The 27,902-nt window shown below is 53.8% G+C and overlaps 11 protein-coding genes across 11 annotated transcripts; 6 read left to right on the top strand and 5 right to left on the bottom strand.

The window, feature by feature from the left end:
• Nucleotides 1-758: 758 nt before the first annotated feature.
• PG998_000621 (uncharacterized protein) lies at nt 759-2,156 on the top strand (the record flags this gene model as incomplete). Its single annotated transcript, XM_066867439.1, has 1 exon — nt 759-2,156. The coding sequence occupies one exon, from the start codon at nt 759-761 to the stop codon at nt 2,154-2,156; it is 1,398 nt and encodes a 465-aa protein (XP_066735854.1).
• Nucleotides 2,157-3,770: 1,614 nt separating this feature from the next.
• Nucleotides 3,771-5,328, top strand: PG998_000620 (dehydrogenase E1 component-domain-containing protein; the record flags this gene model as incomplete). The annotated part of the gene is made up of 4 exons (XM_066867438.1): nt 3,771-3,920; nt 4,080-4,213; nt 4,307-4,761; nt 4,817-5,328. 4 exons carry the CDS (start codon nt 3,771-3,773, stop codon nt 5,326-5,328), a joined length of 1,251 nt encoding a protein of 416 aa, XP_066735853.1.
• A 732-nt stretch (nt 5,329-6,060) lies between these two features.
• PG998_000619 (prephenate dehydratase PHA2) lies at nt 6,061-7,489 on the bottom strand (the record flags this gene model as incomplete). Its single annotated transcript, XM_066867437.1, has 3 exons — nt 6,061-7,121; nt 7,206-7,266; nt 7,427-7,489. 3 exons carry the CDS (start codon nt 7,487-7,489, stop codon nt 6,061-6,063), a joined length of 1,185 nt encoding a protein of 394 aa, XP_066735852.1.
• Nucleotides 7,490-8,678: 1,189 nt separating this feature from the next.
• PG998_000618 (uncharacterized protein) lies at nt 8,679-10,231 on the bottom strand (the record flags this gene model as incomplete). The annotated part of the gene is made up of 4 exons (XM_066867436.1): nt 8,679-9,815; nt 9,875-9,924; nt 9,986-10,070; nt 10,196-10,231. The coding sequence occupies 4 exons, from the start codon at nt 10,229-10,231 to the stop codon at nt 8,679-8,681; spliced, it is 1,308 nt and encodes a 435-aa protein (XP_066735851.1).
• A 2,519-nt stretch (nt 10,232-12,750) lies between these two features.
• On the top strand, nt 12,751-14,890 carry PG998_000617 (uncharacterized protein; the record flags this gene model as incomplete). The annotated part of the gene is made up of 4 exons (XM_066867435.1): nt 12,751-12,990; nt 13,073-13,242; nt 13,316-13,445; nt 13,553-14,890. The coding sequence occupies 4 exons, from the start codon at nt 12,751-12,753 to the stop codon at nt 14,888-14,890; spliced, it is 1,878 nt and encodes a 625-aa protein (XP_066735850.1).
• A 566-nt stretch (nt 14,891-15,456) lies between these two features.
• Nucleotides 15,457-16,061, bottom strand: PG998_000616 (uncharacterized protein; the record flags this gene model as incomplete). Its single annotated transcript, XM_066867434.1, has 2 exons — nt 15,457-15,624; nt 15,717-16,061. The coding sequence occupies 2 exons, from the start codon at nt 16,059-16,061 to the stop codon at nt 15,457-15,459; spliced, it is 513 nt and encodes a 170-aa protein (XP_066735849.1).
• A 2,058-nt stretch (nt 16,062-18,119) lies between these two features.
• PG998_000615 (uncharacterized protein) lies at nt 18,120-18,757 on the top strand (the record flags this gene model as incomplete). The annotated part of the gene is made up of 2 exons (XM_066867433.1): nt 18,120-18,366; nt 18,426-18,757. 2 exons carry the CDS (start codon nt 18,120-18,122, stop codon nt 18,755-18,757), a joined length of 579 nt encoding a protein of 192 aa, XP_066735848.1.
• Nucleotides 18,758-20,265: 1,508 nt separating this feature from the next.
• PG998_000614 (uncharacterized protein) lies at nt 20,266-20,969 on the top strand (the record flags this gene model as incomplete). Its single annotated transcript, XM_066867432.1, has 2 exons — nt 20,266-20,465; nt 20,855-20,969. The coding sequence occupies 2 exons, from the start codon at nt 20,266-20,268 to the stop codon at nt 20,967-20,969; spliced, it is 315 nt and encodes a 104-aa protein (XP_066735847.1).
• A 600-nt stretch (nt 20,970-21,569) lies between these two features.
• Nucleotides 21,570-22,145, bottom strand: PG998_000613 (Single-stranded DNA-binding protein RIM1; the record flags this gene model as incomplete). Its single annotated transcript, XM_066867431.1, has 3 exons — nt 21,570-21,628; nt 21,683-21,774; nt 21,862-22,145. The coding sequence occupies 3 exons, from the start codon at nt 22,143-22,145 to the stop codon at nt 21,570-21,572; spliced, it is 435 nt and encodes a 144-aa protein (XP_066735846.1).
• Nucleotides 22,146-23,523: 1,378 nt separating this feature from the next.
• On the top strand, nt 23,524-25,915 carry PG998_000612 (pheromone receptor; the record flags this gene model as incomplete). Its single annotated transcript, XM_066867430.1, has 3 exons — nt 23,524-24,136; nt 24,231-24,756; nt 24,868-25,915. 3 exons carry the CDS (start codon nt 23,524-23,526, stop codon nt 25,913-25,915), a joined length of 2,187 nt encoding a protein of 728 aa, XP_066735845.1.
• Nucleotides 25,916-26,054: 139 nt separating this feature from the next.
• PG998_000611 (uncharacterized protein) lies at nt 26,055-27,257 on the bottom strand (the record flags this gene model as incomplete). The annotated part of the gene is made up of 4 exons (XM_066867429.1): nt 26,055-26,305; nt 26,399-26,876; nt 26,939-27,087; nt 27,152-27,257. 4 exons carry the CDS (start codon nt 27,255-27,257, stop codon nt 26,055-26,057), a joined length of 984 nt encoding a protein of 327 aa, XP_066735844.1.
• Nucleotides 27,258-27,902: the final 645 nt, after the last annotated feature.

Below are 27,902 nucleotides of genomic sequence, written 5' to 3'. Positions count from 1 at the left end.
CTCCTGCAATAACACAATACGCCCCCTTTACCAGCTGCCACCTTAGCAGCCCGTGTATATCAAACGCTTCTCCGCGTTCCAAGGCGCCTAGTCTTCTGTCACTGGGTAGTATTGCGTAACGACCACGGAGCTACATGACACCCCCAGCCCGGCTGTGATTTGTGGTGTGACAGACGACTCAGTCTTGGTACCAGGGTCCATCCCAGAGACATTGTCTGCTTTTTCTGGCTTAAAGACGAAATCGCCCTCTCTCCAAGCATATGTAGTCAACCGCACTCCACCACCCCGAGGAATCCCTTTCGCCAAATTCGGGACCACGCCAAACAGATCATTCACCTCGAGTGGACCAGCAAGACGGTAGCTAATCACACCGGTTTGCCGTTGCACACACCGGCTTCCACGCCTTCAACTGCCAACGACACGCAACCGACCCTGTTTGCTGGTCTCGTAGCCTGCTCGCCCCGTTGCTTTTGCTTTGCCGTAGGGCAGACCATTTCGTCACTCGTCCAGGGCTTTTTCGAATCCGGGCACTCGGTATCGGCTCGCAGCTGACCTCTGCATGTGCTGAACGGGGGAAAGAAGGCGCCTCTCTCCTCACCCTCTCACCATCCCCGGCGGACCGCAACACTCCAGTCTCTATCTATATAGGACCTCTGATGGATCCACGGACGTTTGCTTGCTGCACTGCAACCAACCAACTCTCGAAATCACTGGCGGCCAACCAAGGTTTTCTCATCTAATCTTCCCCAAGCAATACCATGGTGGACTCTATGGCCCGACCGTACAACTCGTGGGCTCACGAGCCGTATCCCCCCAATGAGGCTCCCTACTACCGCCCAGACTCATCCAGACAAAGTCAACGTCTTCCCCCATCCTCGTCTTTTCTTTCCTCGCAAACCCCGGCTCAGAGCCCTCAAGAGGTCCGAGAGACTGTCTACAAACCAAGCTCTTATGCGGTGCATCCCGCGGCAGCAGCGCCTCCTCACAATATGACACCAAGGCCCTTAGCCTCTCCCAGCGAGAGACAGGTGACTAATCCGTCTGCCCAGCATCCGGCGGATATATATGCTCGTCTTTCACCCACCTACTCTTCGGGTGCGAGTGACCAAACTGGGGAGGTCCCAGATCAATATCGACCACCACCGCAACATAACCCCTCATCCAGAGTGCCTCCATTGACACCACCAATGAGACAGTATAGAGATATGCCTCATACTTATCCACACCCGCACCCACCGCCGCCGCCGTTGCCGCTGCAGCCATCTCATTCATCGGTCCACCGGGCGCTCCCTGGTCCTCACGGTAAAGACCTTCGCATCCAGCCGCCACCGCAGGCCATGAATTCGCCAAGCCAATCGTCCATGCCATGGTCTCCCGCGCCGTCAAGCAGCCGTTCTGACCGGATGAAGATCTCGCAACTGGTCGATGCTGGACCCACCACAAGCTCGTCGCGTGCTGCGTCTAAGCGCCCTGAAGCCCCACGAGCGGCCGCTCCAGGACGTAAGTCCTACCGGCTCAAGGTCCGCCAACAGCCGATGGCGGCGAGGTCCTGTGGATTCGGAGAAAGAGACCGAAGGGTTGTTGACCCGCCACCCATCGTACAACTCTTCATTGACGACCCGGATGCCTCGCCGGAAGAGGTCAAGGCACAGCTGAAGCACCCGTTCGCCGTGGTACACGCCACCATCTGGAACGAGACGGGCGAGCAGGACTGCTCAGCCATGCCGGAAGACTACCGGCAGCAACGGAGGCTGATGGGTACCGTGGTGGCCTCGCCCTTCGTCGGGAACGACGATAAGGGCGAGGAGGGCTGCTTCTTCTGCTTCTCAGACCTGTCCGTGCGCACGCCCGGATCGTTCCGGCTCCGCTTCTCCATCATGTTTCTGGACCCGACCAACACGGCCATCGGGCACCGAACCCCGATCTGCGCCATCACCATGAGCGACGTGTTTACGGTGTACAACGCTAAGGACTTCCCGGGGATGCAGGCCAGCACAGCGCTTACGAAGCGGCTCAAGGACCAGGGCTGCCTCATCTCCATCAAGAAAGGCAGCGAGAAGACGGGTGGGAACCACGGCCGTGACGACAGTGACGACGACGACGACGGTGACGACAGCGATGGCCGCGGCAAGAAATCGAAGCGGCAGCGCCGATAGCGAGCCGGGTCTTTCCATACATTGCCACGGCATTCACTGGATGCTCTAATTTCCCTCCTTCGATTTACGGCGTTACATCTAGAGATTGGGCATACACACGCAGAGGCGAAGAAGAACACAGTCGAATTTATGGGGGGTCATTTTTTCTTTTTGCCCCCATCCTTATTCCCCATTTCGAGATGCAAGGAAAAATGGAAAAGGCGGGCGTCTTGGTATAGCTATTTCTTTTGTCCTTGTTTTTTGTTTTCTTTCTGCTTTAGGCTTGAAGCATGATGATACCACTTTCACTTCTTGAGGCAACGGCATTATCTGGTTATGGGATAGGAGGTCGACATGACTGAACTTTTTGGATACCAACTCATCGAGAGTAAGCAGAAGCAGCATCAGCGGTTTGCATTGTGGAAATGAAGACAGGGGAAGAAGGGCGGGAAAGGCAAAGACCGGCTTGTCGGAGTAAAAGCAGGCAACATGATGAGGCTTATGAACTTTTTTGTTCCTTTTCTCTCCGGGTTTGACGATTTAAGGGGAACACTTTACAGATACACCTACACTTGCGGGATATTACGACGAGGCGGAGGATACATATTTTAATGGGGAGTCGTCGAGATGACGGATTATGTTTTTGTCCTAGCTCTTGCAGAGTCCTCGGTAACCCTGCCTACACTCGGGTCCGTGGCCTGCAAGAACTCGGACTGGTGCTATTACTGCTAGGTAATATCGGATCACCAGCCAGTTTTTTGTTTTACATCACACAGACACACACATGCGCGCGCACTATGCAACTATTCGTGCTGTATCTAGATTATCGACACCATATATATATATACACTACATGTAATGAACGAATTACCCGAGTACTCAGCCCGGCAAGAGTTGCTCCCAATAGCCGGCCAAGGGAGGTTGTGTTACCACCAATATGCGCACTAGCCACACACCGAAAGCATGATGGGATCAACGTGCAGGAGTACTTGTACGTACTTGTAGATGTCCCCTAACCCAGATTGAGGAGACCAGCCTGTAAATAGCTCAAGTTGTCCATCAACCAGCTCAAACGTCGCCTGAAGTTTAACGATAACGCCCCTTGGTGCTTGGTGCTTGGCCTTGTTAGCAGGTGAAAAGAAAAAGGGTCCATCCCGGGTCTTGGCGTCGATTCCCAACATTTGGAGCAGCGCTAGCTCCGATTGCTCTCCCCCCCTACGATTGTGCCTATGGATTATGGATTGGGGAGCTACAGCACCACTCCCAAAGCTCCAAGCTCCCAGGCGTTGCTTATGCTTAGGCTTGCTACCACCACCAATAGCCAAGTATGCAAGTATGTAGGCTCGTTGTCAATTGGCGCTAAACCCGAACAATCCAGCTTGAGGGAAAAACCCGGAGGACGGAAAAAAATCCCCAACATCCAGAGGGACAGTCAATTGGTTCAATCGAATCAAATCTCTTGTCCAACCTCTGCTGCTATCACCGGAGATTCGCCAATCGACTGCCTCCTGTCAACCTTGCTTGACTCCCGACTCCATTCCTTTTTTTTTCTTCTCTTCGGTTTCTTGTTCCTCTGTTCCGCCCGCCCTATTCCTTCTTGCATCTCCAGCTACCACCACCAGTCAATTCGCAGCCATGTTCTCTCGTGCGCTGAGGGTGCCGAGAGCTGTCCCGGCCCTGCGCACTCGCGCTCGCGCCGCCGCTCCCACTGCTCCCTTTGTGAACGCCGTCCGATCCGTCACCACCAATGCCGCCAGCGCCACTCTCGAGAAGGGTGTCCCGGAGGTACGCTACACCCAAGCACAGTTATCCAATCGCTCGAGTCCGCCGAGAGAGGGGCCCGAGAGCCTGGCTCGCTGGTCGCCCACCTCTTTCGCGACCCGGGGAGACCAACGAAACGGAGTGGGCGGAACATGCTGACATGAATCCATTTGGGTCCTATAGGACGACGATAAGCCCTTCCAGATCACATTAAGCGACGAGAGCTTCGAGACATACGAGCTTGATCCCCCGCCCTACACCCTCGATGTCACCAAGAAGGAGCTGAAGAAGATGTACTACGACATGGTCGTCACCCGGTACGAAATAACCCGCATTTTGTGGTCATTGGCATGATTGCCTGCCATTGCCACCCATATATCAGCTCTGACCCAGGACTAACTTGCTCCTAGCCAAATGGAGATGGCCGCCGACAGGTTATACAAGGAGAAGAAGATCAGAGGTTTCTGCCATCTGTCCACCGGTCAGGAGGCTGTCGCCGTCGGTATCGAGGCCGCCCTGAACAAGGAGGACGATATCATCACCGCCTACCGATGCCACGGTTACGCCATGATGCGCGGTGGTTCCGTGCGATCCATCATCGGCGAGCTGCTCGGTCGCCGTGAGGGTATTGCCTACGGCAAGGGTGGTTCTATGCACATGTTCACCAAGGGCTTCTACGGCGGTAACGGTATCGTCGGTGCTCAGGTCCCCGTCGGTGCCGGTCTGGCCTTCGCCCACAAGTACACTGGCCGCAAGAACGCCACTGTTATCCTGTACGGTGACGGTGCTTCCAACCAGGGTCAGGTCTTCGAGGCTTTCAACATGGCCAAGCTCTGGAAGCTCCCCGCTCTGTTCGGTTGCGAAAGTATGTTACATTCTATCTGAGGACCTCCTGGACTCCCCGCTAACCAACTGGATAGACAACAAGTACGGTATGGGTACCTCCGCCGCTCGATCCTCCGCTTTGACCGACTACTACAAGCGTGGCCAGTACATGCCCGGTCTCAAGGTCAACGGTATGGATGTCCTCGCCGTCAAGGCGGCTGTCAAGTACGGCAAGGACTGGGCTGTCGCCGAGAACGGCCCCATGGTCCTCGAGTACGTCACCTACCGCTACGGAGGTCACTCCATGTCCGACCCCGGTACCACCTACCGTACCCGTGAGGAGATCCAGCGCATGCGATCCAACAACGACCCCATTGCCGGACTCAAGCAGAAGATCCTCGACTGGAACGTCGTTTCCGAGGAGGAACTCAAGGGTCTCGACAAGGAGGCCCGCAAGCACGTCAACGAGGAGGTTGCCATCGCTGAGGCCATGGCTCCCCCCGAGACCACCCCCAAGATCCTGTACGAGGACATTTACGTCCCCGGCAGCGAGCCCGATTTCATCCGCGGCCGTGTCCCCGAGGAGAACTACTACTTCAAGAACTAAATTTACTGATTTAGAGTGGAAGTGGCAAAGAGACGTCTGTTTTGGATGCAATAGATGATGAGATGATGATCAGCGAGCGTGCTCGTGAAGCTTCAACCATTGGCGTGTGAGCTGTTGAACGGAAATGGGGGATACTGTATTTACACCCTTTTATACGGCGTCCGAGATTTCCTTTGCGAAGCCAAGCAAATCCTGTACTATAAATCACTAGAAGGCAGGACGGGAGTCAGCATGAATAGTTGCTCGTCAAGGGCCATGGAACTTTTAACAAACACCATCTATCCCTTCTTCCTGGGCTTCCATGTGATTACTGAATAGTGATAGCATATATCGGCTTGTAAACACGTGAATGGCCACATTGGTGAGTTTCTCCTGATTTGATAGAGTCGGGTCATGCTTGTATTGGTCGTGAATATCATTTTACTTGGGTCAGACCCAGTGCTCACTTGTTGTGACTCAACGTTTCGTTTTCGATGACCAGTGATTAACGACGCTTTCGATTTTTGATATCTTTTCATCTTGGATAAACTCCAGTCCCGCCTGGCAAGCACATGTGCTCGGTATTGGCCTATGTTGAAAGGTCTGATGGCGTTGCTAACTATGGGTCTCATTTGCTTCCCTTCTGCCTTACTCTTATCATATCCAGCAAGAAGCATTGATTCTGCTTCCTGCTTTCCTCCCTCCCCCGTTGAAACAACACCCAACATACACATACATCGTATTACACCATCATCAGCGCCGCTGGTTCACCCAGCTCCCCAACCACCGTGAGCCCTGGGCGACCTGCTTCACCTGCTCCAATACCCGGGCCACCTTGCCCTCCGGGTCGGCCGACAGGTGACCCTCGAACTCGACGAAGAAGACGTACTGGAACGGCGCTTCCAGGCTGGGCCGTGACGCAATACTAGTTAGATTCAGGCCCGCGGCCCGGAAGCACGACAGCACGTCGGCCAGGGCGCCGGGGGCAGTGTGGGGGACGGTGAAGGAGAGCAGGGATTTGGTTTTCTGTTGGTCTCGAGGCTGCTGTTCCGGCGACGAACCATCGTCAAGGAGCAGATCGTCCGGGCCCGGAGCGCGGCTATCCGCCCGCAGCACGAAGAACCGCGTCGTGTTGTCCTCGCGGTCCTCGATGTTGTGAGCCAGCACCTCGACGCCCTGGTCCCGCAGCAGGCGCGCCGCGGCCGCGGAGCTGATGGCGGCGCTGGTGCCCGAGGGGTCGTCGCGGACGAGCTCGGCGGCCCGCGAGGTCGACGAGACGTCGACCGTCTCCACGCCCTTCAGGTACGCCGACAGGAACCGCGTGCACTGCCCGAACGCCTGCGGGTGGCTGTAGATGCGCTCGATGCGCGTCAGGGGCACCAGGGGACGGCTGCGGGGTTCCTGGGGGGACGGGTCCGAGGGGGTCGGAGTGCGTTGGCCCGTCGGGGTGGCGTCGTTGCTGACGCCAGGAGCGATGGTGGAAAGAAGATTGCCGGCGGAGGACGATGTTGACGTAGGGCCAAAGGTGTGGCTGCTCGTCAGTTTGAGTGGTTGTTGCTGCTGTTGCGCAGGCGCAGTCCCCGTTGTGGACGATGATGCGGGCTCCTCGCCCTCTGGATGGCCCTCAGGGGGAGACCGGCCAAGGAGACAGTGGTGCACGTCGAGATAGATCTCGGCGCAGACGGACAGGTCCGGGTACAGCCCCTGGCGGTCCGCGAAGTGGTCCAGGGTGAAGACGACGGACCCGTTGGTCGAGTTCTCAAAGGGCACGACGCCGTACGTGGCGCGGCCGGACTGTGTCGTATCAAAGACATCTATGGCCAGTTAGTCAAACGTTGCATCGTCCCGTGAAAGTTTCCCGATCCAGGAATAGGAAATGCTACGATGCACGCACACACCTTTGATGGTCACAACGGGCAGGAGCTCGTATTTGTCTTCTGGGAACCTATCAAGCGTTGCCTGCCGGTGGGTTTAATCATCAGCGAATGCAGGCAAGCCAAGCACAAGCGAGACACTGCCGAGGAGCATAGAAGGAATGATGTGTTGATGTCGGTGGTGGTGGTGGTGGTATATACTACCAAAGCCACACACACACAATCCCTGGGTTGGGCATACGTACCTGATGGGTATAAGATGCAACAGGCCCCAGAAAACAGACGACTGGCTTCTTGATGGCCGTCATATTCACACTCACACGTACGCACAAACGCACACACTCTCTCTCCTAAAACTCTGTCTTTGGGGGGTTGATTTTTGGATAGAAGTGGGTATTGCTGTTGTATATGATTTCGAGGAATAGTCACCAAGGCATCAATCCCAAGGATAAAAGAGAGGATTGATTTGGTTGTTGAGTCTCACCCCAATTGAGTTGGAATTGCGAACTCAGTCACCCAATATCGGACCTCGCTGTTCCCACGTTGCACCCCGGAAAAAGAAACGACGGCAGGGATACGCACACTCAGTATACCGACCGCGGGGTTGAGCAATTGCTAGGGCGCGCAAAGCTCCGTAACATGTCGGTCACCGACGCCCTACCAAATTCGAAGACGGCTCTCCTCCTTGGCTGCCCAACGTTTTTGCAGCAATTGCTCCCAGATGGTTCTAGCATCGGATTCTACTGCTTCTTTTTTTGTGTCACTGGCAGACAGCTCCTTTATCTTAATAGCCAGACTACGTTGGAAGCAAGCACCTGGACAGGAAGTTGTGAAGACACGCAACGTGCAACTAGTTTGAGCGAAACGATTATTTTAATTGATGACGATTAACGAGTGACCGATGTATAAACCATCTGCTGTCGGGCGCACGGCGAGAACGACTGGTCTGATTGCTTCAAGTTGATCTCGACGTCCATGCTAACCATGGCAGGCGTGAGATCGTGAAACCAAGCAGACAGGAGCCACTATCAATGGCGAAGCAATATCCGAGCCAAGAAACTAACTAATGCCCCTGTTTTGTCATCCTGCTTGATCCAAGCCTTGCTAAGCAAGGTAACCCCAGAGTTGGTTGCTCTGAGAGAATGTGTCAATAGGTAGCTAGATGGGCGTTAGCAACTGTATACACGCACCGATACCACAGAAGACTTTCTCCTACGTACCTAATCCGTATGGTATAGTCTCGACTTAAGAAGCCGTCATCATGTCGCGGAGCGGGCTCGGTCGGGCTACCTGTCTGGCAGTGTGCAGAGAGTTCGCCGGCCCAATCTTCTCCAAGCGCCGGTCCTTGTACGACAATGCTTCGGTAACTCGGGGTGGCGACTTGGACAATGTGCTCGGCGGAGGTACGCTCTCTGGCTCCTCGTCGACGACTAATGCCGGCTTTGATGCTGTGGCTTCTACGCGATCCTCGTTGGTAACGGGATCATCATCAAAATGTCAATCGTCGTAGTATTCGTCATCGTCAGACACGTCGGCTAACTGCTCAAAGTTGACCTTGTATCGGAGAAGACCACCGATACCACCGAATCCCTTGACGAACTGGTTGCCTTCGGTCGAACGATCCGACACAAATTCAAGGTTAGTTCCGAAGTCCTTGTAGTGCTCGGCGATCCATTCGAGGAAAGACTCCTGAGAGACGACCTCCATCTCCTGGCCCGTCTCCTTATCCATGAATTTGTCACGGGGGCCCGTCTCCTGTAGCTTGGTAGTGTGGAGAATGTTCTCGCTGCCGTTGCTGTCTTTCAGTACCCAGCGGGTAATCTCGAGGTTCTCGAAGACAATGAGCACCTCGACAGCACCAAGCTCCAAAGCCTTCAGGGTATCCTCGATTCCATAACAAATCTTGCCAGTGTCCTGGCTGATTTCCTCAAAGTACTTTCCAATGAGCTTTTTCTCCTGGATGAACTTGACGTTACCAAGAGTCTCGGAGGACAGCTCAATGGCTTGGTTGAAACCGTTTTCACCACCGTAGGAAACATCAACCACCTTGATGACCTTGGACTGCAATCGACCATCGAACAAATCGGAGCCGTTGAGATCGTTCTTGAAATCGGCGGAACCGGCCAAGATGAGACCGGCAACGTTGACCTTGTCGGCAGTAACGAAGTTCTGGACGGCCAACTCGGCTACCTTTCGGACGTAGTTGTGACGCTTCTCTTCTCGGAGACGGGCGAAACGCAAGGCGGATTGACCACCACGACCGTGCTTCTTGGGAAGATCGACCGAGAACTTGTGAACGATATCGCGGGTGTTACCACTCAGCGTGCCGAAAAGGGCTCCGTTACCGTCCATGATGATGAATCCGAACTTCTGATCGGAATCCAGCAGTTCTGCAAGGGCTTCGGTATGGAATTTGTTGTCGCAAAGGTACAGCGACGTGTTGATGGGCTTGAAGGGCTCGAAGTCGATGTTGACCTTCCGCTCCTTTCCTTCCGAGGTCAAGATTTCACCACAGTAGACGACAAGGCCATTGGGAGGAACCTTATTGTACAGCTTGAGACGCTGCTGGGTTGAGGTGATGGCTGACAGCACAGACTGTCTGTTGACACGCGACTTGATGTTCGAGGCAGTACCCTGAGGAGAGTGTTAGGAAGAGGCGGCATAGAGCGCGTGACTGCTGATGGCAAACATACGTATTCTTCAGCCAACATCTTGGCGATTCGCGAGATCTGATCCTTGGGGGCTGTGGGTGGTCCGGATCAGTATGCGCGCCATGTGCAGTGGACAACGTAGAAGAAACTCACGAATGATCAAACTGATCATGCTGGTGCCATTGCCACGAGCAGCCTCGAGGCGTTTGATCAACTTCTTAACCTTCCATATCTCAATCTATCATCACCACCCAGGACGTTAGTACCCATAAACATCGTATCGCAGTGTATTGGTGGTGGACTAGGGTTGCCAGGAGCAAGTGCATCACTGTAGGCGGGGTAGTCGGGAAATTCTGCACGTACGTTCTTCTCAGCCTCGTTGGCGGCTGCGTCACTCATCTTGCCTTCGTGTCTGAATCGAAAACAGTGAAGGTGTTAGACGGCGATTTGGGTCTTGGTGTGCCTGCGCTGAAGGCAAAAGAGTGTGCGAGGTGAGAAGGGGAAAAATAGAGGACAACAGGCCGCCGATGACAGAACTAACTGACTGGTGTGCAGAGACTCGCTCACAAGGACCAGGCAGGGACGCGGGCAGGTCACAAATCAAGTTGCGCCAAAAAGCACAAGGGAGGGGCTCCCTTAGTTACCTTTCACATACGTCCTACCAAGTTGGGGTTGGGCCAAAGTGGAGGGCTGTGGTTTTCAGGCCTGACATAATCTCTATACCGCCTACTTATACTGATTACCTACTTTGAGGCTGCATGCACTTACTACTTACTTGCAACGGCTGATGTCTTTGTGTCATGCGTGGCCAGGCAACTTCAATCCACCAGAGCAGCCCAGGTTATCTGAAAGCCGAACGCCTTCAGCCCGAGTCATTGCAAATCCCAACTTATGTTCCCTACATAGAAATGCATGGTGTGTCAAACCGAAAAGGCGACAATGGCATTCAAATGCCTTGGGCAGAATTCGGGGCTTGGGGGAGGAGGGCTGAGAGCATCAATGTTCAGATTAGGTCAATTAGCTTGGTGCTTGGGGTTTTTGGTGGGCCGAATCGCAAAAACGCAGGCCGGGAGAAAGTCGGGAGGTGCCCAAGTACTCAAGTATCTTCAGCTAAATTTAGTGCGGGTCTCTGGAAGATTTCTCGATTGGAAAATGGCGGAAAGTGGAGCAGGACCCAACCTGTCGTCATTCCCGCCGCTCACCACCACAACACCCCGTCCCAATCTTTGCTATGTCGCGTCGTGTTCGTGGGCTCTTCACGAATACCCAATACACGCAACACAACGGAGGCTGGATAAAGCTTACTGATGGCTGGGCTGGCCCCCCCCCATGCATTCTGGGCAGTGTTCGATATGGACTGCCTCATTGAGTAATCAGTTGGTTCTGGAAATGCTGCCCTGTGATTGGAAAAGAACCCCCATGGTGTTTTCTGCTCAAGAATATGTTATGGAGGAGGGTAATTGTTGTGCCCTGAGGAAGGGTGGTGGGTATTGCATCGTCAAAAAACCACCGGTGGACTGCGAGTCTTTACGACACGGCAGTGCTGTGACGCTTGCTCTGGCCCAACTCCACAGGGAGCTGTGAGTGAGACGACAAGGCCACAACTCACCGCTGCAGGCTTCTGAATCGCACCTGGAGCTGTCAGGCCCAGTCGTGTGCACCATTTCAAATGGCAATACTCTTTCCCTATTCTGGAGAACCCAATCATGGCTTGCCGGGCAACGTCTGCTTGTCTGGGTGAAGCCAGGGGCGTATCTGACGCATCGTCATGTTGAGCAGAGCAGATGCAGACAGACCGTTAGCTTGGCAAATGATGGTTCTGCGGCCTTGCTCGATGGTGTCGGGGGCCACAACCTCTCAATCAACGTTTGGCCTGTCTTTCTTGGGGTTACTACCCCAGATTTCGGGGCTTGCATGTGGTCTACATGCGGTCTACGTGCGTGGCAGAACGTGACAGGAGGCGGGGTTGAACAAGCGACTTCGCTTCCTGCAAGGATTGCTGAGACTACGGGCTTGGTGATGGCTTCATTCGAGCATCTCGGGGAATGGGCCGTCCACCTGACAAGGTTCCATATGGTGCGTTTGGCCATACCGTGGCTGGGCAAACACACCAGCGGCAGACACTTGCACCTTCCATGAAGCCAATCATGCGAAAATGAATGGCAATTCGCGTCACCTTGACGAAATGGAAAAAGAAACTCGAATTATTTCAATTCACCGGCCGTTCCCTGGGTTGGGCTCCCAACACCAGCGTGGGCATCCGGTTTGGCAATCACGGGTAAGGTTCTTTTGTCCGTGGTGGGTGCCAAGACATGATTCTTCGATATCTCACTCCAACAGGTCAAAAACGTATCTTGATGATCGTACCCTGGCTTCAACCTCTACACATTGCAGTACTTAGCAGCTAGGGGTCAGCAACGCCCCTCGATACATGGATCGCCAACGTTCCTACCTAACCCCGGTCTCTACATGATTGTAGACCAACTCATATCGAGCAAGGCAGAATAGTTGGGCGTCGTGAGTGATACCATTACTGTGTGTAGGATGTTAAAGCCTCTCCAATGAATAGATCAGGACACCATGTATGTAGATAGTCAGACACAATCGGATGAAGCCTTGCCCAGAGAATGCCCGGAGAAAGGTATGACTTGGAAGGATCTGTATGGATGTCTCCGGCGTGCAATAACTTGAGCCGTGGGCCTATTGCGGCCTTGATTGGGATAATGCCTTAGCCTATTATATCGATACCTTACCCTTTGCCTTGCCTCCTGGCCCTGTGCGGCTCAAGCTTTGGAGCTCCCAATCTCGTTGTGGGTTTTCCCCCTTCTCTAGTGACTGGCCATCGGCATTTACACATTCCCCTTCCTCCCTCCCCACTACAACACCACCACGTCCTCGCAACAACCAACCTCGACACAATGGCCGTCGACGACGATTCTAGTGATCTCTCGTCGCTGTCTTCGCTGTCCCCAGTCCCTTCCGACGATGAAGGCGACGATGGATTGCCACAGGACAAAAAGGGCATCCTAAATTACTTCACCAAACTCCCCAAAGGCGCCAAGCCCAAGGCATCTGCGCGAGAGCCGTCGCCTCCAGCACCCAAGCGACCTGCCTCACCGCCCCATGAGTACATTCTGGCTGATAATCCGGACATTGCCGTGAGTAAAATCGCCGAATTCGCGTAGAAAACGCGACATCTCGCGCGTATTTAGTTGCTGACCTCAACCTCGTGGCCTGCAGTTCGTGGTGATGTCCAGAAGCCGATTTGACACTGTTCTGCCCAAATCTCTGCCCAATTTCGGCCCACAAGAGCTCGAGCGCGACGTCACCGACTCTACGCCTGGTGACCGCGTCGAGCTGTTTTTGTGTGCGGTCCTGGGACTGCTGCTCAACCGCAAGCAAGATGTCAAGTGCGTATGACGCAATCACCTAACGCGAAGTAGCACATGGACGACTAACTTAAAATCATTGTTTTCTTTACAGGCCTGGACACTACAACAGAGCTCTGGAGGATGCCATTGCAACACACAAGAACCAATGGGCCAAGTCTTGGGGTGAAAAGAGCCCGTTGGCCGGCGGCGCTACATTCGGCTCAATGAACCCCACGGAACGAGTAAGTGCCGTCCCCAGAAGCTCTTGCCTTCACCAAACTGCTTCACCGCAAAAGCAAACCCGCTCTCCATGCTGGCCATGTACTGACTATTGCGGCGATTGCGACAGCTCACACTCTTACGAACGCTGATCATTTGGTCACTTTCTTCATCCGAGGCCGTCAAAGGCATGATCAACACATCCTACAAGGGCAACCGACACGAAGATGATCTCAACCAACCTCTCTCGGTCCAATCTTGGGGTTCTGACAGCGACAAGCGCCGGTACTACTTGATCGAAGGCCTGGACGATACCGCCTTCCGGGTCTATCGCGAGAGCAACCCGCAAGGCTTCAACCGTACATGGTGGAGCGTGGCAGGATCGATCGAAGAGCTCAGCGAGTTGATCGATAAGCTGCTCACCGTCGATGGTGGTCCTAAAGCTAGGAAGCTAGCGCAGCAAATGCAGACAGCCATTCCCCGGTTCGAGGCCACAGAGGAGAAGCGCAAGAGACGTGAATACCGACAAGCTCAGAAGGAACGCTTCAAGCGCCCCGAGCCGGGCTTCTCGCTCTACGAAGGTCGCACGAGAGGTAAACGTATGAAGTATACTTATTCCGATGACGAAGATTTCGTATCCGACTCCACGGGCACGCGCCGGTCGGGACGCAATACTGGGACGAACACACCTGCAGAGCCTGCTGGCCCCGTAACGACTGCCAGCGGCCGTCAGATCAAGGCGCCTTCCCGCATGACTGTGGATGCGTCGAATAACATTACAACCACGAGCCCCGATCGGGACGAAGAGGCTAGACCGTCATCCAAGGGGTCATCGGTCGGCCCAACTGGGCGTCCCCGCCGATCAGCTGCCGTGAATCATGGTACCAACGGTTGGACGAAATCTGCACAAGGCAAGGGGTACAACTCTATGGACGATGAAGATGAAGATGAGAGCGAGCCCGACTTGGGCGATGATGAGGAAGAACACGTCCCTGAGGAGAGCGAAGAAGAGGAAGAGGAAGACGAGGGTGATGAGCTGGCTGAAGATGAAGAAATGGGCGAAGACAACGACGAAGACTTGAACGACAGCCCAAAGTCGATGGTGGTCAAACTGAAAGTACCCAAGAAGAACGGTGAAGGTGATGACGATGGTCCTTCCAAGTTGGATCTGAGCCAATACCGCTATGACGGCACTGGCGAGGCGAAGTCAGCTCAATCACCTTCCGAGCCCGAGAAGACCGAGGACACTATATCTGTTGCTCCCCGGAAGATGAAGGGAAATACTGTTCGCTCCAAGGAGGGTACACCCGAGCCTGCCACCAAGCGCGCATCGACCGGCCTTCAATCCCAACGGCCGCCTCTCACACCCTCAACAAGCTCGTTGCAATCTACGTCTCTGGCTTATAGGGAAAGCCCGGACAAGTTGCAGCAGCCTTCCAAACCCACTGCTACCACTGCGGTCGAGTAGCGGACCTCTACAAAGCGCGGCTTATTCTTTTGTATGCCTGCGGCGGTTCAGGCAGGGTCTGTTATGCGCGCACCTGGTATTCCCTGGTAGTGATAAAGACACTGTTGCACTGGGGAGCAACCGGTGATGACGAGGTTATTTGCAGCATTGCGTTAGAGGAAAGCAGGCGTTCACTGGGTTGGTCGTAGATGAAGGATATGGCACCATGCTGAGTATAAGCGTGGGTTCAGCCGTTGCAGGAATACCTCTAGCTACTTGAACAAACGGCAAATTCGCCAATATAGATCAGATGGAGACCGGTGTATGGGTCTAGATCTGTCAAATATTGTCCGCTTGTCCCCGGAAGAGGGACAGTTGAATATTGTAATACCAAAAAAAAGGCGATTGTGCCGAAGATTCGGTTCTGTCTAAGTCCCATGCTTGTGTGTTGATTTATGTACAGATCACACTCTACTCCGTTCTACTATAGGATATCATCATGTTGTTGTGCAGTTGCAGCAGAGCCCTTCCAGCTTGGCCATCCACGCTATATCATCGACTGCTTGGTTTTTTATCTCACGCTTCGGTCATAATCTTCTCGTCTCGCTCGGGAGGTTCCAGTTGTTCACGCCGTACCACCACCGCCGTATCCTAGCCCCGGCCGAGCTGCCACTGTACTGCGCGGTCTTGTTCCAGTACTGCCAGCCGGCGAGGGCCAGGTTGTAGAGGAGACCCTGGGCCAGGGGCATCACCATCTGTTTGCAAAAGAGACAAAGAACCGTTAGTAACCGGTGGCAACTAGCTAGCTAGAAGGAAACTGGGCACAGGGCGACCCAAAACAACGTACCTGGTCCCGCACCGTCACCAGCGCCACCTTCCACCACGTGTCGGCGTCCCGCAGCGAGTTCAGGTAGCTCTGCTCGAACCGCATGTCGGGCATGGGCGGGAAGTGGTGTTTGGGGTCGCGCGGGTGGGGGCGCAGCACGCTCAGCGGGATGTCCTCCTCGTCATCGTGCGAGTCGAGCGAGATGGAGTCGATGGACGACGGCCGCTTGGGCAGCTTCTTGTGGTCGAGCTCAACGGGCTGCTTGGCCGAGGCCGTCGTGGACGGGGCCAGGTCGTGGGCCGGCGACGGGGTGCGCTCGATGTGCGCGGTTTGGACCGTCTCGGCGATTTGCGTGGGGATCGACATGGTGGCGGTGTCGTCGGGCTGCTGCAATGGGATCTTGGGTGGCCGGGTTTGGGTTGCGCGTGGTCGCAGCGCTTTCCGTATGATATGTGGTGGTGGTGCTTGGCTGCTGCTCTGCCTAGTTGAGTCGAAGCTATGATGCTATTGCTATGAAGTATGCAAGCATGCGCCCAATCAGATCGGCGGGGTGGCACGTGCGGACCCCACGATCCAACTACAACACTACAACCCCCGATCTTCCAACTTGGCTGCTCTATTGTCTGGCATGTATCTACGAGGCTATCGTTCCAGGAAGGAATAACTGGCCTGCCCGGTATACAGTCGTCGTAAGTGACCGCATGTAGGCATGAGGCTTTGACTCAACATTACACCTTTGAGAAGGACCGTAGAGGCAAGCGTACAATGCAGCTAGATATAGAAATGGTGTGGCAAAGGCAGGGGCGCAAGGTCAGCTCCTGCTGTCAGTAGAAATCACCAGCTTGACCAGCAGGCAGGAGCGCATATTGCTCAATGTTGTCCTGTTCGAGCCTTGAAAATTCGACCGCAAGTCCTGCTTCAACTGTCCTGTCCCCAACATCATTGCAAACTACCCATTCTCCACCGGCATTCCCATCTTTTGGGGGCTGTTGTTTTGGTATTCTTCAGTTTAGGCACGCTACTTCTGTATTGGTCTCGTCGTATACATCACTCCATTACTCTGCGGCAAAGATGGCAACATATTCATATGAAGCAACACTCGACGGGCTGGATTGGGTATCGACGGAAGACAGTCACACTTCCCAATCCTCTTCGTTGCGCAATCATGCCGATGTATGCAGGCTGAAGAAGCCGTCTCTGGGCATTTTCGGTTCCGTGAGTCGCAGACTCAGGGGAATACGCTCCACGTCACCCCCGAAGCTGGCAGACACCCCCGGATCAACAAGCTCGTCGCAGCGTCCTCTCCCACCCTTCAGCCTGAGGCACTTCTCTTCTCTGAAGAAGCGGCAGGAGGTGAGCTCCTCGCGTGACGTATCCCGCAAAGCAGCCACAGTTCGAGCTCATGGCACTGAACGGACTGCCCACGTCCCACAAGAGAGACGGTGCACCAGCATAGGTGACGTAGTTGATTACCCGGCTTCGACCAAAGGAGACGTCTGCCCTATCTCAGGTCTGGGAAAGCCCTCAGGTACTCAGGCTCCTCAATTGGACATACCGAAGGGCATAGGCGGTGACTTCATGTTGTATGATGGAGCTTAGGACAGTAAGTACCTACCCAGCATGATTCAACTGCGATACGCATATCTCAGGGGAGACTCGCTTACATCCCCGGTTCATGCAGGCTCTGTCACTGCGAGCCCTTGTAATGCAACCACGTCTCATGAGCATTCTTCTACTAAAACAAAACCTGATATTGTCGTTGACCGCTTCCCCATTGTCAAACACCCACTTCCTCCATCGCCGAGTACCCCTTGTCCGCATCTAAGATCTCCACCATGCACCAGCCCCTATTGTCTCTCTGGAGAACCACTCCTACTGGAGACACCCACGCCTCTACCAACGAAGAAAACCCCCGAGGGCCTCGGCCCACGGGATTCTCAGCAAGCCACGGCCGGAGCAAGCTGTCCTGCCGCTTCTATATTTCTCCAGTCCTTTGAGATGAAGGGGATCGATAAACAACACAATCTTGATGATAGTGACAGCCTCTCCATTTTTACTGACGCCGCTAGCTTGAGTGACCTCGACGAAGAGCGCTCTAGCAAGTATTGGTCCATTCCGGTCCTAACCTTGAGCGAGTTTGAGCAGTCTGATACTAGGACAGCCACTGAACCACGCGGTACGACTTTGGCCTCGCCCGGATCCCCCTGCTTACCGGCCGAATTGGAAGGTGACTGCATCCAGATTCTTCCCCCAAAGAAGTCGGCCAAGTTAGCAATACCTCAATCCCATCTTTACCCCCGATTCCCCGTCTCTACCCCCCGATTTCCTAAGGATGGCTTTCTATCAATATCCTCAAGCGCGCCAAAAGGAGAACCCGATTCGCAATATCTAGAGAGGGTTAAAGGCGAGGTAACACAATTGACGATGGATGTCTTTGAGACGCTCATAGACCAACTTGCTCCAGATTGGGAACCAAAGGCATCCCTCTCGCGAGAACTTGGCAATTTCCAGTTCCAATTGGGGCTTCTCCTTGGGAAATGCGAGTATGCGAAATCGATAGTCGACCGACTTAATGACGAGCATCGCCTTAACGACGAGGTCAAGATCGCAATACTCTCTACTGTTCATAACGGTATAGCATCTGAATTGGAAGGATTCCCAGTTCTCATTGGTAAGTGTATGCACGGTTTCCCCTCAGTATGTGTTTGCTGCTAACACATGATATTCTAGCTACTTCATCGGCAGCATCTGCCGCATTACACACTGGTGAAGACACAGAGGAGAAGGAACAATCGGATTCCGGATCCTCGCTTGAACGATCTGTTCTCCGGACAGGTGCTCATGCCCAGGCTGTGCGAGAGAAAGGTCGTGCTCAGAGTATACGGGGGAAAATGGTCAAGCCCCTCCCTTCTCCCCAGAGAGAGGAATCGAATGAGGAGAGATCAGAGACGCCAGCTCCCGAGGATGAGGAGGACGAGGAAAGATCGGAGACGTCGGCTCTCGAGGATGAGGAGGACTTAAAACTGGCCAACATGCTAGGAAACTGGGGGTGCGGAGTTTGATGGATCGTGGCAATAGCTTGTATTTGAGCCTTGTGTGTGCCAACTATCAAATATTCATCAGGCATGGTCTTGTTTTGCTACAGTGCTCCAGTCGTGCTAGCACAGCTGGCTTTGAAAAGCTATTTTAGTTTTGTGGTAGACTTTACACAGTAGAAACTCTCATTATACGGAGTATGAAGATTGAACTGCTGCAACTGTTTCCCATTTGGAGCCCCGTCTCTTCGTGATGATATACCGGATTAATGCAGCAGCCTTGCGTGATATGAACGCATGTACTATCCCTATTATTAGTGCAACAAACGACACGAACAAGATTTTGATTTGTTATCAAGATTCAAAATGTCTATCTGTATATACTTGGAGATTGACAAGAGCGAAGCTGAAATCGAACAGAGTTGCGAGTCGCCCATGGTTCACAGTTATCTTATTACACATCGTGGAGCCATGGGGAGGCAGGCATCCTTTCGACTGACACTCCTTTCTCCCCTTTCTCCTGTGTCTGTTCTGCCATACTTTTCGAGACATTCTCTGGGAATTATTGAATTGGCCGTGTATAACAGAGGCCCATCCGTACAACCTCTCTAGTCTCTGAAGTTATTCAGCAGTTCCATCGTCAACTCAACCAACGTAAGAGCCCTCATATCATCATTCAGAAACCATCAGCGCCCTCCAAATACAAAATGACAAATTCTCCTCAGCCAGACCTGACTATGCAGTCCAGCAACCCCAATAAACAGCAGCCAGATGCTGTGGGACCTTCTGCCGACGCCTCAGCTCCGCCACCACTACCACAACAAAGACATTCGTCTGTTAACGAGCCTGGTAGAGTTAACAACAAGTCCGGATATAAAGCTGGGTTTAGTCTCCGGCCAGGGGGTCCTTCTTCTCCCTCGGCATCAGGTACCCAGAGGCATGACAATCAACCACTGGAGCCGTCCTCTTTAGCCTTCGGAGACTTATCATTGCCACAATACCAGCAACGGCAGCAACAACAAGAAGAGGAAGAACAAGAACAGGAACAACCTATTGACGGCAGCAGCAGAGAGGCTGATAGCCATGATACACCGCAAGGGAGAAAGACCCCGCAGCTCGCACAGAAACTGCCACCAATGGGTATTTTCAAGACACCCAGAAAGCGACGGCAGAGTCAACTTCTCCCCTCCAATGACACTTGCGGACGGTCGGAGGACGCCGGTACGGCAGGACATGCGTCGAAGAGACAGCATCGGGACGAAGAGTCCTTGGGCGAGGCACCTAATACTATAGAATTGGACGACGACAACGAAGGCTGCCAGCCTTTCCAGGGGCAACAGAGGCAACGATACAGCCCGCAGACTCGCTGGACAGCGATAAATACCACCAGAGACGATAATGGCTTACAAACCACCACCTCCTTTTCATTTCTATCACTTTCAAGGCCAGGTCCAGAAAACGATCAGGAACAAAAAACACAACAGCAAAGAGAAGAGGAAGAAGATCAATTCTACCACGACCACGCTTACCGCACCATGGACTACGCCGCGCCTGCGAATAAGGACAACCGCCGCAACAAGAACCAGACTGCCGGCGGCGTTTGGGGAGCCGTCGTGGAACCGCTCGTACGCGAGGATACGGAGCACAATCGGGCGTTCGCAAAGCGCCTAGAACAGCGCCGACGGGCTCGAGAGGAACCAGACGCGTCGCAGAGGCGGGGGAAGAACGAAAAAGAGTTGCTCGAGAAAAGGCTCGGGAAAGGCGGAAGAATGAGAAGGAAAGGAGAGAGAAGAAGAAGAAGAATGAGGAAGAACAGGAAAAGAACGGATAGGAGGGGGACAAGAGAATGAACAATGCTTTTGGAGCTTTATATGCTCTGGCTGCCGCTGCTTTAGCTGCCACCGTGGCTGTTTCTCCTTCTTGGGTTCGTCAGCGCTTGTCATGGGTGGAGATTGGACTTTAAACTCTTCAGGGCCACGAACACACGCACGCGCGTATCGGGAGGGAGTTGACCATTTTTTGTCTAAAGCAGAAAGGGAGGTTCAACCTATACAAAGGCTATGGAACAGTCCTATAATGACGGCGAAGACCTCGAAGAGTTGGGAGGGCCGCGAGGATTTATAGACAGGAGGGGGATTACGACGTCACCATGGAAAACCCCCAACAGAACGCCGAGATGGGCGGCTTGACTGCCTACCTCGAGCTGAAGGAGGATGGCCAGATGGATGTGGACGAGTAAAAGGCAGAAAGGGCATAACATGTACTACAAGGGCAGACTTGGATATATATAATGGCTCACCACCCCCTTTCCGAACGAGGACCATTTCGACCCAACTGGCAAGATATTGGCTGCGATCCTGCCACCGGATGCTCTGACCGTCCGCCAACTTGGGGTCAGTCACCATCAGCAGCATGCCCGCCTAAACGTCTCCTTCCCAAGCCTGCCAATCACAACTACCTGCGATCAGTAACACAATACAAAGAGAGCAAGAATATAACCCGAGTTTCAAATGTTCATGATCATGGTGCAGAATACATCGGTATTAACTACTGCCATCATCTCGTCCCATCCATCCGATACATGTGGTATAGTACAACAAAAGCTCGTAATCGTTCCTCAAAAAATACGCCGTAGCCTCCTTTCGACCATCAACACACCAGGGGGCAAGGCAACATAGAAAAATTTGTTTGGTTCGTATGGTTTCCAAGAGTGGGGATGCCGCAAAGCACGATGTATGCACAGTTCAATTGCGGCTCAACAGTGTCTCATGAGCTGTACTTGGCTTTCAAAGCTTCGGGTGACGCATTGGCGTCCTGCCTTTAATTCTCCATTTTGGCTTTACTGCTCGCCCTCGGTCGGGGCTGGCCTGCGGAGGACTTCGATGTCGGCTGGTATGTCTGTCAGAATCTAGGGCTCAAACGAGGTGTTGGGGGGTATTGGCTGGGACTTACTCTGGTAGACGTTCAGGGAGCTGCGGCTCTTGCCTGTCTCAGCATCCTCGTAGGTGTTCATGACACAGTTACCCTCAACGTAGACCATGGCGCTGCAATCTCCCAGTTAGCATATGCGCATTCCGTTTTTTAGCATGCAAGCAGCAGCTGCTGCTTGTCTCCCAATGAAACAAACTTACCCCTTGGGAAGCGAGGTGAGGAAGTCACGGCGAGGACCCTCGGGCTCGAAGCTGGCGACGCGGAACCAGCTGGTGACGCGCTTGTCCTTGGGGCCGGAGTTGGAGGCAACGGCGTACTCGATGATTTCGCGGCCGGTCGACGTGGGCCGGACCTCGGGCGTCGCGGCCAGGTTGCCGATGATGGTGATCTTGGCCCGGGGGCGGACAGCAGAGGCGCTGAAGGCCCGCGCGAAGGTGCGCGAGGCGGTCGGCGCGGCGGAGGCGAAGCGGGATGCGGCGAACATTTTGACAGGGTTTTGCAACGCTGGCGGTCTTTGTGGTTGGGCAGAGAACTGAATATCAATATCGGTACAAACAATTGGTAGGAGGGGGAAAAGTTACTATGGGGATTTGGTGGTGGCGGCGGTGGCGGCGACGATGTCTGAGTGGAGCAGGACAAGCAGAATGGCTGTCGTGGTGGAGTTTGTTTGTACGAAACGGGTTGGATGGTTTTTTTTCTCACGATGCGCTGGGGGTTGTGGTTTGGCAGGCTCTCGGGTCGGGGTCGGGGCAGACAGACAGACGGGCGCGCTGCCCAGACGCGTTTTAAATTAAATCACCGTTTCAATACGGGCTAATGCAGCAAGATAAGATGAGGGTTATGCCTTATGCAGAGGATAAGCTGCCTAAGCTATCTTGCTGCATATGCCTCCCATGTGCATGTCTGCGGCTTATAATTGCATATCGAAACATCATCATCAGACGGTCCATGACTTCACCCTCACCGTCGTACAACCGACTGACTGACAGGAATCCGGTCAAGTTTGAAACAAATATTTGGAATTGAACACGCCCATTCCCGTCAATGTTTGCAATGTTGAGAAAGCTCTGCAGTTGGATTCGCCCACCCCTTTCGACTCTAATGATCATTTGCCCATCAACTCGATACACTCATCCTCCCGGTAAAACAACAGGTATCTTAGAAGAGGTCGAGGTAAGGGCCCATTGGGGAGTCGTCTATTGTCATTATGACTCTATGGGCTACATGGTCGGTGGAATCTGGGCACGGGGGCTTGAAGAAGACCCGGTGTGTTGAGTGTCCCATCTTGACAGATGCAAACCGGCATTAATGGGTGGCAGAAATGTCAACCGAATTGGGTGCTGTACCTATCTATAGCTTGAGGAAGCCCATAAATTACAGCTTACAGGTTACTCTGCAATGGCAGGTGCTCTGCTGGCTTATGAACTGCTCTGTATAGGTTGATGGGATGGCCATTCTCCCGGTCAACGCTCATCTGGGCCTTGATAAACATCACAGCAGCAAAAGGGCGACAACAATCACCATCTTTCACTACTGGACTAGGAAGAGAGTTGGATAAGCATTTTCTGGGAATTCAACCCCGTGACTGGCCGTAACAGCTTGACATATTACTCACACTGCTCTTCTCAATGCTTGATTGTGAGCAACCCTCTCGATTGTTGACTTACTCTACCTCACCAACATTGCGCTCCTGCCAGGACAGAGCTCCTAGGCAGCACTTACAAAACTTGTTTCGCTATAACCTCCTATGGTTATCCTTTCTTGGGCAACCATCTCTGGACTATCCAATACCAAACAGTAATGTCTCGCTACGCAGCGGAAGCCACTTGCTCCCAGAAGAAAGACAGCTTATACTGACCAGGATGATCAAGATAATCACTTACCCCATGACGGACGCCAACGTCGCCCTGCAAGCCCAGACGGCCGCCAGCGCGGGCCTGCGGGCCAACCTGGTCTGCCGCGTCATCTTTGCCGTCTTCGGCACGCTGCTCTGCTGGGTCCCCTTCCGCCTGCTCCTGCGCAACGGCGAGTTCGCCGCCGTCGTCTTCGTGGTTGGCGTCGTCATCACGAACCTCTTCACCATCGTCAACTCCCTACTATGGCGCAACGACTACTGGGACCTTTGGTACGACGGCACAGGTTGGTGTGACCTCCAGGTCTGGCTTCAGGGCCCGCTGCAGACCATATACGCCGCCTCCATCTTCGCCATCATGCGGCACCTGGCCCAGCAGGTCGGACTCATGCGGGTTGCTACGCTGTCGCCGAAGGAGAAACGACGCCGCAACTTGATCCAGGCCCTCATCATCTTCCCCATGCCTTTGGTGCAGCTGGCGTTTACTTGGTTTGATCTGGCTCAGAGATACATTATTGCCACACTGGTCGGATGTACGGCTACCTACGACGCCAGCTGGCCCAAAATGCTCGTTTATACTGTTCCTCCTGTGCTCTTTGCTATGGGATCTGTACCCTATGCCTGTGAGTAGTATTTCATGCTTCACGTCGACTTCACCCCTTTCACTTTGACCTTCCGAGCACGATGATCCAATGAAACACTGACTGGATTTGGCAGTCTTGACCTGGAAGAGATACCGTGCGATAGCAATTGCCAGTGCCGCGGCCTTGGTCAGCAACAGCTCTGCCGCCTCGCGGGCCAACCGCGCCCGCCGCCGCCTCTACCAGATGTCCCTATCCATCCTGGTTCCCTACGTCCCGCTCATGCTGGCCTTCTTTGCGTACAACATCATCGACACCGGCACGTTCAAGACGTACGACTACCACCGCATTCACCACACCCCGAACCCCTATCCCTGGAACTCAGTCGTGCTGGTGCCCAGCTGGTTGGTCCCCTTCCCCGCCATGAACCAGCCATGGATCTCCATCCTGACTACGATCCCCATCGTCTTGTTCTTCGGCATGACCAAGGATGCGGTGGACACGTATCGCAAGTACGCTCTGTTTATAGGGCTGGGCAAGTGCTGGCCAGCCCTTCGCGACAAGGGTCCGAACCCTGGGCAAGGGAATGTGGGCAGCAGCAATGAGTACTCGTTCCGGATAAGAACCTCGACTACATCACCGGTAGCTGTTCGAAGAAGAAGGTAAGGACTCCAGAATTTCGTCAAATTACATACCCTCCCTTCGTGGCTATTCAACCTAATTGAAGAGAGAACTCACGCGCTAACATCTTCCTGCCTTCCTCGTCAAACCAGCAACTCCATACACGATTTCATCTTGCAAGACTTTGCCCCAAACATTGCCGGCAATACTGAGAGACCTCCCCGAAACCTACCTAATCGCCACCACGAAGCCATCGTTTCCGCCAGCGGTCAAGCCTCGGTGCCGCCTCGCGCTTCTTCGTTCATATCGCCCAAAGCCCGGCCTCCTGCCATACCAGCGCGGGGCTTCTCTCTAAACCGCGACATGAACTTCCGCAAGATCATAGAGCAGACCGCTCCTCTCGCCGAGAGGCTGGCTTCCATCGGGAGCATACAGGCCTTTGGCGGCAACAGCAAAAGCGGCTCGGATAATAAACCGAGGAACCTATCTGCTCTCCAAAACGAAGTTGGGGAGAGCAGCAGACCGAGACAGACACCAGCCAGTCCTCGTCGTCCTAATTATTATGCCACATGGGATCCTACCTTCGAATACGGAGACCGTCGCGATAGTCAATATTCTCCATATCTGGACCTCACCACCAGGGCAAAGAATAACAACAATAACGACCGCATCGTCGGCAAAGTTTATCCTCACCCCTCTGTTCTCCATACCCTAAAAGAGGATGACCAAGACAACAACGACGGCGTCGACGATATTATCCAGCCTCCTTGTTCCCACCTCGCCGCCTTAACAAAGAAAAGTAACAAGAACGACGAATATCACAACGACGACCCTTATCGTTGGCCCTGCCTCCTCCCGGCAGAAATTCTCGGCGATGATAAAACCGACAAAAGCAGAAGCCCAAGCGAGGCTTCGTCGTTAAGCGGGAGCGAAGTCAAGAGCAAGGGGAGAGATGTTCGAATTGGCAGAACGGGTATCAGAACGGGGACTGGTAGGAGTCTTGTCGGCGAAGGCATCGGTATTGGCGTCGGCGACGATGCTAACGATAATGCTTCGACGCCCATGTTACCCATGCGCAGCAGCCTCCAATCGGCGGACAGCGACTCCTTATCGCCGATTGAGGAGATTCCGTCCCCGAGACTTCACGTTGACAGGTCCGAGCCCAAGTCAGAGGACGGTGTGCCTGTCACGCCGCGGTAGAGTGTTCATAAATCAGGGGGGCTGGTTGTGTTCGTGTTGGTGGATACATATGAGCCATTATGTGCGAAATGGGACATTGCGGCATCTACGCTAGCTAATATGTTTTATTCATGGTTGCCCAATATCACCCCTATATTGTCTACAACATAGGTGTCTCTTCCTCCTCGACGTACTGCTCAATCAAGTACAGCATATCCTCCAGGGCTTGTTCTCTTGCTTTGCTGCCGGGTACATGAGCCGAATACATGATACGCTCCTTGATGGCGTAAAGCCGATTGCGGTCATCGCACTCCTCCACTGGCTCGTCGGGCTCATAGTTCTGGAAGTAGTGGTTGCGGTACTCCTTGGCCTTCATGTGATGGTGGTCAACTCGCCACATTCCGATGGCCACTTAGAAACAGGGATTAGCGACCACTCCACTAAGTAACCTGCATGTTCTTTCCAAGGGATACGAGGCCTTGCTCGTTGGCATTGCATACGTACTTTCATGGTGGGCGTAGTAAGCGCAAGAATCGTAAATGTAGAGCTCTCCGGTACGGATCTCGGTACCGATATTCTCCTCCCATAGGTCGCCGTGTATAAGACAAGGCTTAACGGTCCTTCCGTCCTCTTCAAGAGGCCCAAGCAATCGCGGGACTACTTTAGTCAGGGTCAACTCCATGGCGTCGTCAAGCTCTTTCCAGTACCCGTTCACGCCAACGTCATGTTGGTAGACCCCCTGGAGGAGTTTCCCGTAAAATGACGCCCACGAGGGATCCCAGTCGGCCACCAGCGGGAGCTTGCCGTCATACGGAGTGACGTGAAAGCCGAACTGGCCCGTCGGCGACTTGCTCACCCGGTGCAGTTCGGCGATCTTGGCACCGAGCTTGACGGCGTCTGGCGGGCGGTGGTCGATCTCCAAGTAGTCACAGACGAAGTAGCAGGCGGCTTCCATGCCGTGGCATCTCCCGTAGGCTCGTGGCTGGGGGCGATGCTGGGCATGGTCTTCCACAGCTCCAGCATGCAGCTGTACTCCCCGAGCACGCGGGCCTCGGCCAGCTCCCCCGTGATGATCTTGGCGAAGTAGTCGTGCAGCCGGCCATCCTCCTTCTGGACAGTAATCCTGGCGGTGCTCGACCAGGCCGAGTTTCCATAACGCTCGGCTGAGATCAGCGTATCGCCTTTGGGCAAAGCTTGAAAACACAGCAACGTCAGCTTAGAGTTCCACTGGACTGCTGTTTCTGGAATCAGAGGCACCTTCAACGACTGCACTATCCAACGGAAAATTTCCTTGGTGGCTTGGCACCACGATCTCTGGAACGTTGACGACCTTGGGACCGTCCCCTACTGCCACAGTTGCCATCTTAGCTTTTTTTCTGTAGGACAGTACAGGTTCAAACGTGGTAGAACCACGTACACCGTCTTGTGAGCTGCAGCCGTTGAGGAAACGATGGGTTAAATAATGCCCAAGCCAAGGCTATATGCGTGATCAGCAGCGGTGGCACAGGGGTTGTGATTGGTTTTACAGCCCCTGACGCCGGGCGTGATACCCAAACGACCGGGTCTCTTCCTCTGGCTACACTTTGTCTACTAAGCGCTTGCCAAGGATAAATGCATGCAAATGTCGTACCATGTAACATAAATTGGAGGAGAGCCAAGGTAGCCTGCTTTGTCTCGGGGATCCGATTCTCCTGTGATTGGGTTCTGATGCATCGTGGCGTTACCCCGCCACCCAGGATCGACGATTCCGTATCTACCTATCGAGCCGATTACCAACGACCTTCTTCCGATCGTGTAGCCGTCTCAAAGGCTGGGTTTGGTCTTGTTCCTGCTCTCATGTTCATTCTTTCTCATCACTTGGCTGGGTCCGGGTACACGTAGGTAAATATGGTGAGTCTACAATGTTTCAGTGAAAGAAGTGCCCACTGAATTGCTCATACCAGCTCAAGCCGCGGCGTTTAACATGGTCTCGTGTGTTGCTGACATGCTGTTGAGCAGTGGAGAAAAC

Source organism: Apiospora kogelbergensis, assembly GCF_038363985.1.
Source record: "Apiospora kogelbergensis strain CBS 113332 chromosome Unknown utg000001l_segment0_segment0, whole genome shotgun sequence".
Taxonomy (NCBI): Eukaryota; Fungi; Ascomycota; class Sordariomycetes; order Amphisphaeriales; family Apiosporaceae; genus Apiospora; species Apiospora kogelbergensis.
The sequence above is the reverse complement of the archived record's forward strand: the minus strand, read 5'-3'. Positions and strand labels throughout refer to the sequence as shown.